The 12133-nt window shown below is 32.5% G+C and overlaps 1 protein-coding gene across 2 annotated transcripts in view; it reads left to right on the top strand.

Moving 5' to 3' along the window:
• LOC108911373 (arf-GAP domain and FG repeat-containing protein 1) overlaps positions 1-12133 on the top strand; it is a 115783-nt gene that overhangs the window by 94571 nt on the left and 9079 nt on the right. The window contains exon 3 of one of the 2 annotated variants that reach the window (XM_018716293.2): positions 7674-7772. The exons of the other annotated variant lie outside the window; for it this stretch is intronic. Coding sequence (XP_018571809.1) covers positions 7674-7772 — 99 coding nt within the window. The remainder of the gene's footprint in view (positions 1-7673; positions 7773-12133) is intronic. 2 annotated transcript variants of the gene reach the window in all.

Here is a 12133-nt window from a genome sequence, read left to right as displayed (position 1 = left end):
ACGTAAATGTAAACGAGTTATAAAAGAAGAGAAAAGAGAAGATTTTTAACGGTTTTTTCGATATATCTCGAAAAGTAACAAAGCAATAGATACTTACAAAAAATCAGTCGATAGATCTTTTTAAAACCTACAACTTCCTCAATTAACATGTTTCAATCCGTCCTATATTTTTTTAGTTATTTTAGAAAAACCGTTTTTTGCAACATTGCGATTTTTTTAACCATGTTTGACATTTTGGATCGAGTTTAAAGAACAAGAAACTCAATTTAAAATTAAATTTTCTATATTTTTTTTTTGTCCAGGTAATAATTTCTGCAAATTTAACATTAGGCCGTCACAGAATGCTTGGACTATTATGATGATTATGAAAAAGTGTGCTCGGACATCAAATTTAATTACTTAATTTACAACAAATTACTGATGCATAAAATTATGAAGTTAGCAGTAACTGCTGCATGGGTGACATACAGCCACCTTGTAAACTGATATTCCTACCTTTCCGAGGGTAATTCTGTCATATTTTCAATTTCATGCAATTAACTTTAATACAGTAAACTCGTAAACAAAATGTATGAAGAAAATTTAAATCATATTTTCCAAAGCCATCGACTGCCTTTCTATATGAATAAGTTCTTCATTTTCAGAAGTTGAAAAAAAAGATAAATAAGATTTATTTTTAATTTTATATTCTTATAATGCATTAATAATGTTAATAACTAATAACAAGTATAAGTTAGTTGGGTTAACTTTTAACATAAGATTAACATCGTTAAAGGCTTGGCCAGGGAAACTTTAGATTTAAAGTTGCTTTAAGATTTAAAATTTTGATTCGACCTACCTTTTTTTTATTCCCAACGACATTTGTTACCAGAGTTTCTACGTATCTTTTAAAATAAGGATACCTACTACCTACTTTACACTCAAGCATTATTTTCAGTCAAATTGCACATTCTCTTACAGCATTTAAAAATTTTCAGGAACCTATTTTGGCTTCAGGTTACGCACCAACGTATAAAAAATAACAATTCTAAAATAAAGAAAATGTAAATCACTGTGTATAATGTATCCTAGCAAAATCTTTCTAGGGTCATAAAAGATAAGTGGCCTGCTCGGCTTCCTTATTCGTGAATTATGCGATCGCGGTAATAAAAAACTTGAGAGAAAAGTTCGACAACAAAAGAATGCGCATGGTATGTTGCACAACAGCACTAGAAGCCATGAGAATTTACCACTCGTTCTCAAGGTTCGTGTCGTTTTCTAGTCGGTTTGGAATATCTCTGATACTAGTACTAGTAGTAACGGCGCTTCAATGATAATTTATTAGTGGAATTTAGAAAAAGGAGCAGTCAGAGCGTCCCAAACTGCATCCGCCAAACTTTTTGCGGTGTCAGAGCTTCTCAAATAAAAAAAGTGTTCATAAGCGGATCCGAAAATACGTTGTTTCTGAGGTGCAAAGTGTTCAAATTGAAATATTTTATAATGGTACTTTGAATATGTTCAAGTATTGTTTTCCTCAACTAAACGTCTTGCCCAATATGATTTTATATGGTTCTATAATCTTCGTGAACACGATTTAAAATATTAACTCAGTTTCAGTAAAAGAATTAGTTGTTAAAATGTTGAAACTCATTGAAGAAAAATAATTTTTAGGTTACCTAGTCTTGTTTGACACTAATCAGTTTGAGGTATATTTTCGTATGGTTCTAGGCAAATTTGAATTTGAACCCCCTGTAAAATTCAAAACATTTAATAGATAGGCAACTCCATCGTGCACATTGTCATGAAGAGTTTCTCAATATTTTTACTCTATCGATTTTCGACCTTATGTACTTGGAACATAAGTGCCAAAAATATGACTTCTTTGTCATGACCTTAAATATCGCGATATTCTGGCAATATTAGAAATATTTAAAAAGTTTCCAACCTCAAATGACAAACTAATAGAATTATAGAATTTATATATTTATATTTATAGAACAATATTGTTTTTTATAGTAATTAATAAATTAAAATTATATCAATGTTACTGAGCTTGCGCATTAAAGATAATTTCATGTAAGCGAAGTAGCCTCGCAACAGGGTATCATTCAAGAAAAGTTTGGTTGTGGTTAAGTGTACGTCTATAATAAACCACTTGAAGAAACACAGTACAACACCAAGGAATACAATAAAAATACTTAGTAGAACTAGAAAATGCCAAGATTAAACAAAACAAGAGAAAATACGCTAATGATGACAGCGATAACATATCAACAAGATCTCACCTGCGTATGAGGCTATTCTTTCCGAGCATGAGCATTACTTTATTTAAATTTAGGAATATTCTTTTATATCGTTTTTTATAAGTTTTAATCACATTAGTGTGCCTTTTTTACGAAACACGTGTTGGCTGTTCTTAAATACTTCTAAATCCTTTTAAAAATAAATTAATTTGAAGTCTTCATTTCTGTAGTATCTGTGTAAATAGTACAGAAGTGTCAGATTCGGTTTGTACAATTTCAACTATGACAATTTGTTGCGGATTGCTTAAAATAGTCTATTGTGCTGTATACATCTTGCATTAATTTCGTTCGTGTATTGATTTCTTTCATTATACTCCAACACAGGTGAAAGCATCAGATTAAGAGCACATTCCTTTGTCTATCTTCCTTAAATATTAGCATTAATCTTCATATGAACGAACTTGTTAATTGCGCAATATACTGGCCTGTAAAAAAAACAGATATATGCGAAAAACGAAAAGAAACGGTAAAATCAAGCCTTTTTTAAATATTTTCGAAAAAATTGTGCAATTCTTACTTTTCGACCACATTTTTTGTTATTTGAGCATTTCTGTCTCAACGATAAGTTAAAAAAGTAAATACAGTGAAATCTCCCTTGGGCGGACACCAACGGGACCGACTTGAAAGTGTCGCTTCAAGAGGGGTGTCCGCCTAAAAGAAATAAGAAAAAAAAATCGTTTTTTTTTTAATGAAAACTGTAATTAAAGAAATTGAGACATTTAAAACGTATATGCATATGCATGTTCTAAAATAAATAAAAAACTTAAAACTTAAGGAAAAAATCAGGATTTGTTACCTTACAAAATACAGGGTGGGCCACCAGTAACGCCTCGGTCGCTAGTGACCAAACGGCAAATGTTATAGAAACCTGTTTAGGTGGGTATGTGTAGGTTGATTACGGCTACATTTTAAAAATATTTTGAAATATACAGGGTGTCCAGGAAAAGCGTACCATATCAAAGTTATGTTTTTTTAAGTGGAACACCCTGTATTTTACTGCATTTTTGAAAGCACCGTAAAAAAATAGGTGAACTTTATTAAAGGTTCTGCATACCTAGGACTTACAGTTTGTGAGATATTTCAATTTTAGTGAAAATGCAGGCATAGCGTAGAAATTTAATATTAGCAATAAAAAAATAATTTTAAGGAAGCAGCTTTGGAGGGTCTATTTTAGATCCTTGAAGTTATAAATTGTTATATTTGTCGTCACTTAGTATTATACAGGGTGTTCAAAAAACTGCTGAATACTTCTCTCAACTTTAAACAGCAATAACTTGGTTATTTTAAATGGAACACCCAGTATATTTTTACTTTGGGAGTTGGGAAATTTAAAACTCTTTCAAACTGTGTATAGGTTCCCTATACCTATCTCTAACGGTATTGGAGATATTTGTGCCGTTTCGTTTTTTATCGATTTTTTTTGTAAGATGTATCCACGTGTCTCTATCGAGGTCTTTACTGAATTGGTTTGGGTTCTTCTTGATGACGTCTCTTTAAATATAAGGAGAAAAATGTGAATGCAAATAGATGGCGCACCTGCACATTTTTCATATTCAGTGAGAAATTATATAAATCGATAATTAAGTAATAAATGAGTAGGTAAGAATGGTCCATGTCAGTGGCTACCACAGGTGTCCAAACCTCTCGTAATGGACTTCTTTGTTTCGGGCTGTATAAAAATATATCTTGTACACAGTGTTCCACCTACTACTTGCGATGATATGAAGGAAAGGATTAGATATGCATTTGCCACAATCACCCCAAATATTCTAAGGAATGTGAGAATATCATTTGAAGATAGAATAAGATGCTGTATTCAAGAGAATGGTTATCAATTCGAACATCTATTAAAATTTTTCTTTGTTTCTTCTAAAAGTAAAATTTTCTTTAATAAATATTTTTCATGTTCATAAATAATTCAGTTACTTACTACAAACATATTTATACAAAATTAATAACTTTTTATAATTATTCTGCTTATAAAATAATATTTTTTATTAGAAAACTTTTTTGAATATTTTCATGATAATGATAAAAGGAACTTTTACTTTTAGAAAAAACAAAGAAAAATTTTAATTGATGTTCGAATTGATAACCATTCTCCTGAATACAGCATCTTATTCTATCTTCAAATGATATTCTCACGCAAATGCATCTCTAATCCTTCCCTCCAATATCATCGCAAGTAATAGGTGGAACATTGTATACAAGATTTTTTATATAGCTCGCAACAAAGAAGTCCATTACGGTGAGGTCTGGACACCTACGTGGCCACTGACATGCACCATTCCTACTTATCCATTTATTACTAAATTTTCGATTTAAATAATTTCTCACTGAATATGAAAAATTTGCAGGTGCGCCATCTAATTGCATCCTCATTTTTCTCAATATATTTAAAGAGACGTCATCAAGAAGAACCCAAACCAATTCAGTAAAGACCTCGATAAAGACACGTGGATACATCTTACAAAAAAAATCGATAAAAAACGAAACGGCACAAATATCTCCAATACCGTTAGAGATAGGTATAGGGAACCTATACACAGTTTGAAAGAGTTTTAAATTTCCCAACTCCCAAAGTAAAAATATACTGGGTGTTCCATTTAAAATAACCAAGTTATTGCTGTTTAAAGTTGAGAGAAGTATTCAGCAGTTTTTTGAACACCCTGTATAATACTAAGTGACGACAAATATAACAATTTATAACTTCAAGGATCTAAAATAGACCCTCCAAAGCTGCTTCCTTAAAATTATTTTTTTATTGCTAATATTAAATTTCTACGCTATGCCTGCATTTTCACTAAAATTGAAATATCTCACAAACTATAAGTCCTAGGTATGCAGAACCTTTAATAAAGTTCACCTATTTTTTTACGGTGCTTTCAAAAATGCAGTAAAATACAGGGTGTTCCATTTAAAAAAACATAACTTTGATATGGTACGCTTTTCCTGGACACCCTGTATATTTCAAAATATTTTTAAAATGTAGCCGTAATCAACCTACACATACCCACCTAAACAGGTTTCTGTAACATTTGCCGTTTGGTCACTAGCGACCAAGGCGTTACTGGTGGCCCACCCTGTATAATAGAATATAGTAATACATAAAATGAAATGAAATGTTACTTTAATGACGCAAAAATTCATATATTATTGTTTGTCTCCTCTTTTTCTTTAAAATGGCCTCCAAAAATCGTATTTCTAATTTGGAAAGAAGCTCCAAAAACTCTGTGATCTTCGGCAAAATGTTTAAGCTGATTGGTTAGGATAATAGCTTTACTATAATTTGGTATAGCCTCTGTTGGTACCGGAACCTCATCGACATCAGAATCTTCGGAAAATTCTTGTATTTCAACTGGATTTTCAATTTCTAGTTAGAAACAAGAAACAACACTGTTACAGTTATGCAAGTTTTCTCCGGGATATAACACTGCTGATAATACATTCAGAATAAGGAAAAGCGGTATATTTTTATATCTTATGTTTATCATAACATTTCCCGAACGTTACGCGCAAGTTGTATATACAGACATAAAATCGCGTACGGTACTCATAAACACAACCCTCAAAATGTTTTATGAAACTATTAAAAATATGAATTAATAGCAATTATTGAGTATTTTTTACGAAATTCTGGACAAAACAGGAAAGGTACATTACGATAGGTTCTCATATTTTCCGTGATCCTTCACTGCGAAAAATTAAATGGATTTTGTTGTTTGTTCTATCATTGTATTACCGAGAGTGCAATTTCTTGTCTATAAAAGGCCAGCCTTAAAGTATCTAAGGCGTTAAATTTCAATTTAAATATATACGAGAATCATTATTATTCATATTTCTTTATTGTATGAAGCAGACGGCACCGAATCTAGGTATCTCCGGATGAAATACGACTTCAAGTCAGATCATTCATCGTTTATTCCTCAGATGGATTATGTATAATTCTGATGAATTTCCATGTTTTTTCTGGATGATTGATAACTCCGTAGGCGAATTCGTATCATCCCAGTTTATTTGTATGTCAAGATAATCTTTATCTTCCAAGATATTTGGGTTAGCGCTGAAATAACACAATGGTGATGTGTGCTGTGTTTGGTATTCGTATTCGTGACATTTGGATAACGTTTAATCGCTTGGAAAAGTAGAAAGTAGATACTTGTGGAAAAAAAATAAATCCAGGAATTCGCACGAGTGGATGCTGTATTAAAAGTACGTTCAAAACCGTAGTAGCATTCCATTCTGGATATAGATTCTAGATTGGTTGATCGATATTTTCGATTTAAGGTTGGATTAATAGTAAGCAACCGATTATTCATTCGTGTATTACTGCTATAAGATTCATGTTTCAAAAGCAATTCGAAATATACATATTTTGTTTATACAACAGAAACAGTAAAAGTGTTGTGCTATTAAGTATTTGGAGAACTTTATACCTGGTGATTATTACTGTTGACTGTAAAATCAAATTTTTATTGATATTAAATATTACTTATATTTAAAAAAAAAATATGATTCAAATTTGAAACTTTATTTTTCCGTTTTCTTGAACGTGGAAGTTTCTTTATTCTATAAATAGCGAGCTGTCGCGTAGTAAATTTTAAAATAAGCGACCTTGGCAGCAAATGATTTATAGACGCGAAAATGAAAATATTTATCTTGAAAAAACATTTTCATATTAACTGTGCGATTTACGTACTGCCAAAAGACAATGTATATTTTCAAAACTCCCAACAAACATCCTTTGCATTTTTTAAATTGAGTTTAACAATGTTTGTCTTATGGTATTTACCTAGAAATTTTTGACGAAAGAGGAAGTGACGACGAAATTCTGGGTAACATCTAATAGAATAATTTTGCTGTCTTTATTTCCTATTATACTCCTAAATATTTCTTAAAATATCTCAAAATATTTCAACGAATAATTAGATTGTGTAAATTGCAAAAGTTACCCAGTATTTGACTCACTTCACTACTTGGTATTTCATTTGTTTACAATATGTAATTACTATTTTGACAACATTAGACTATAAATTTGCAATTGAAATAATCAAGGCGGTGTCGACTAACAGAATATAAATACAGTGGTCTCTTAATATAAACATATATTCCGAATTTGGTACAATGATCGGGATAGTATTTTGAAGATTTATGCAGAAGAATTTGCCTTACGTATAACGTCGAGACTTGATTATACAGAATCAAAATGAGTTTTAGAACATTTCAGTAATGTTTTAAAATTAATTATCCTTGTAAGAAGTACATAATATGTAGCGTATAGTGTAATTAATAGGTTTGAACAACGTACCCATCTCATTCGTTGTACATAACTGATCATATCATCTTCATAGTGCCCTTATTGTTATTTAACTACACTGTGATTTATTACAGACGACGAGTTCAGCATATTCGATCTAAGCTTTAACGAGAACCATGGTCCCATTTTGAACCAAGTGCCTCTTTTTCCAAAATGCATCACAAATCGTTGGAGTAAGTGCGGTTTGTTAAGGAATGCCCAGTTTTGATTTGTAATTTTATTCAATTTGTTTAACCTTATATTCTTCGTAGTAGCACCTAACGTTTTTGAGCTTTTATAGAATTTTTATGGCATTTTGGCTTGCTCAGATAAACTCCTTATGTCACTTTTCCTCTAGCGTAAGCATGCTTGCTAAGCATTTGTATATTTTTTTAACAGAAACTAATGCTAGATGGCAAGTAAATTTACTTGTTGCTGGGAACTTTAGTGATCGATATATTGCAGTTCTTGTAAATAGTAAATGTCGCAGTTGCCTCTAATCCTAAAAAAAAAAGGAATCATTCATTAAGGATACAAACAAAACAAAAATAGTATAACGAAATGCGACTCGAAGAAGTAAACTAGCATTAATCAATCTTCCTATGACTTGTATTACGTTAGAGACGCGGTAACAGATAAAAAACTTAACCTTCGAGGATCGAGAAAGAAGGAATTAATGAACCAAAAAGTTTTCCATAGTATAATGGAAGCTACACACGTAACGATTTATCTATAAAAATCAAACTGTTTATCTGGCATGTGCTAAATCCTTTATTTACACATTTATTTGTGTCATGTTAGATTTATATACCAATAGTAACGACAGTTAAATCATTTATCGTATTGTACGTGCATGTATAAGTATACAGGGATGGCCAGAAGTACGGAATAAAATTCATATCTTTTGAATGAGTAAATTTTTTTTAAAACGCCGTAACACGTTAACTGATTTTGATTTTTTTCCATCTTTTGGTTATATAATAATTAATTTTTCTTCAACCCCCTAACCCCCAGCTACCCCTACTTTTTTTTCAAATGGAAACATAAGGCATGAGGGGGCTCGTTGAAAAGCTTATAGAAAACCGAATCCAGCCATACCAAATAAACAAGTTTTATTTTTTCAATAGCAAGGTTTTTAGGGTTGTATAAAACACCTACTTAACAAGTGAAATAAAATTTAATTATCTTCAGTGTTATCCTCCATGAATTTGCACAGAATAAAATAAAGAATTTGAAACTGTACCTATCACTGCTAACGCAAAAAAGATATATTTTTTATGTTGCGTTTTTTTGGCACCACTTACTTGCCAGGCTTTCTGGTTAATTTTTCGCTTTAGTTGTAAATTGGAGTTCGAAACGTTACTATTGTGTCAAAATCAAGTTATTTACTGAATTGCAATGGTATTGTCGGAAAGGCAACGCATCGAAATCTTGATATTGCTTGGATGTGGAGACAAAATAAGAAGTCAGGCTGAAGTGCGCGATTTATTTAATGCGAAATATCCCGAAAACCAAATCTCGCAAGGGACAGTTAGTAAAATATTTCACAAATTTGAGGAACACGGTACAGTACAGACTTTGCCCAAAACTGGACGGGCACGTGCTTTGAATGAAGAAAAGAAATTAGACATTGCATTAGAACTTGTTGAAAATCCTCATACTTCAACTGTTTCATTGGCCCGCAATCACGATGCTTCTCGAACTGCAATTCGAATGTTTCTGAAACAAGAGAAATACCACCCCTATAAGGTATGTCTTGTCCAAGAGCTTTTGGAAGACGATTATGATAGGCGATTACAATTTTGTGAGGAAATGGTGAGACGGTTTGACGACAATAATGGTTTTCAAGGAGACGTACTTTTTTCGGATGAAGCTACATTTTATTTAAATGGAGCAGTTAACAGGCATAACTATCGCTTTTGGTCCCAGGAAAATCCGCACTGGACATGCGAATCGCATACGCAGCATCCACAAAAAGTTGATTTATGGGCAGGTATCATCAACAACAAAATCTTGGGCCCATTCTTTTTTGAAAAAAATCTTACTGCTGCGCGCTACCTGGATTTCCTAACATTTGATCTGATACCTGCTCTAGCTATAATTTTCCCTCATGAAATTGATCCAAATATACCGAATGAAAGAATTTGGGTTCCAACAAGATGGCGCTCCCCCACATTTTGGTATTGATGTTCGAAGATAATTACTTAGATGAAATGTTTCCAAATCGCTGGATTGGTAGACGGGGTACAGTTGAATGGCCGCCAAGATCCCCCGACTTAACACCCCTGGATTATTTTCTTTGGGGATATTTGAAAGAAAGAGTCTACCAGGACAGACCGGATAATATTGAGAATTTAAAGAACAAGATTAGGGCGGAGATGCATAATTTACCAGCTGAAGTCATTCAGAATGCTGTGGACAGCTTTTACTATCGTCTTGGAGAATGCCAAATAGTGAATGGAGGACATTTTCAGCATTTGCGACATTGAGTTTATTTTTGTAAATTATCTAGTTGTTTCAATTTCTAAATGAAAAAAAACTTGTTATTGAAAAAATAAAACTTGTTTATTTGGTATGGCTGGATTCGGTTTTCTATAAGCTTTTCAACGAGCCCCCTCATGCCTTATGTTTCCATTTGAAAAAAAAATAGGGGTAGCTGGGGGTTAGGGGGTTGAAGAAAAATTAATTATTATATAACCGAAAGATGGGAAAAAATCAAAATCAGTTAACGTGTTTCGGCGTTTTAAAAAAAATTAACTCATTCAAAAGATTTTTATTCTGTACTTCTGGCCATCCCTGTATGTAGCTGCCACTACTTTTAACATTAATATAACTAAAGGACAAAACGCATTTATAAACTTCTTTTTTTAAAATTTTATATAGCAATAGATGGTCACATTGTTCATAGTAATTTACAGAGTAACACAAATTTCAATTATCATCGGTGACCTTATGTAATGAGAAATCTTAAGGAAATACAATGAAATTGTGGATTCGTAGCAATTATCATTAATATGGGAAAAAAGACTTTATTAATTAAAAAGTTGGCAAAGTTTTTACATATTTTTAAAGGGTAGACATTGCCATTAAATATGAATAAGGACAAATGTCCTCCGCGACTTCTTTCAAGAAAATTCTGTATCACGCTTTACGCATACCTGCGGCTGAATTTCTGTTTTAATTCAGGAATGGTGTTCATTTGAGCAGAATGAACTTTACGGTTTTCACTGGAAAAAGTCGCATGGTGTAAGATCCCATGATCTTGGTGGCCAAGTCACTTCACTGTTACGTGAGATAACTCATCCATTAAATTTTTGCCGTAACAAGTGGATAGTTTCATGTGTCTAGGACACCATCAGCATGGTGGAACCACAAGCCATCCAAATGAGGTCACAAAAAGTTCAGTAACATCTCATGATGTCGTTCTCCATTGAGTCACTGCGTTTGCAGCCTTATTAAAAAAAAAAACAGACCAATTACCTCACAAGCATAAATTCTACAACACACTGTCACTCTTTGGGTATACAGTGGTGTTCTTGAATGTCTCGAGGATCGTCTCTGCCCCAAATTGGTCAGATTTGCTTGTTCACATTTCCACTAAGATGGAAATGCGCTTCGTCGCTAAAGATGATTGTCTTTGCAAAGGTGACTGTCCACTTATTGATTCTCCAACGTCCAATCAACGAATGTCCGTCGCATTAAATGGTTCCTGTGTTAGCTGAATCTTGAGTAGATGCAGATGCAGATCTCTTGTGAAAATCCGCTGCATTGTGTTTTCTGAAATTAATTGCAGAAAGTTTAATTGCAGTAACCGACGACGCACTGAGGTTACAGGAATTTCCGTCACACTATCACTCGCCGTAGGTATAGCAGCTGAATGGCCAGTACGAGACCGGCCTATTTTTTTTATTGTCTCCAATCCAACTTGTTTGTTCCTAATTCACAATTGTTTCGTTCAGGGCGTTCCTTCTACCGAAAATTCCATGTAATTTGCACACAGTCTCAGCTACACATTCTCCGTATTTGTAATGAATTTTCACAATCTACACTCGCTCATCCGTCGTATAGGCGCTCCATTTTGTCTAACCGCAATGTGTTGACTACAACATTTGACCCTGCAAACAATACTGCCAACTTTTCGGAATGAAAATGGCGCTCAATTCAAACTTTGCGTTACATTTGGAACACCTTTTATATGATAATGAAATATAAACTTTGTTTAAAAAATACAGTTACTATGTCTCAGATGATATTACCGTTTAGACTAGACCAAAATTAGTTTAATCATTTCGGCTCTGTCTATACTACTTATAGCTTCTAATTTGAGGAATTAGTCGATAAGTTCAGTTTTACATATAACCAAGTTTTTCTTATTTCAAATGTATCTTTTTCTAAATAATACTTTTTAATTCATATCGACATAATATGTTTAGAAAAAACTTTTTACTTTGAATTTTTTTTGATAAGTTATTCTTCATATACATTGTTAATATTTAATTGCCATAAGAAATTAAATTTCGATATACAGAGTTTTCAAAAAATTAAACAAGGCGAA

Source organism: Anoplophora glabripennis, unplaced genomic scaffold, assembly GCF_000390285.2.
Source record: "Anoplophora glabripennis isolate ALB-LARVAE unplaced genomic scaffold, Agla_2.0 scaffold582, whole genome shotgun sequence".
Taxonomy (NCBI): Eukaryota; Metazoa; Arthropoda; class Insecta; order Coleoptera; family Cerambycidae; genus Anoplophora; species Anoplophora glabripennis.
This window is presented reverse-complemented; position numbering and strand designations above follow the sequence as displayed.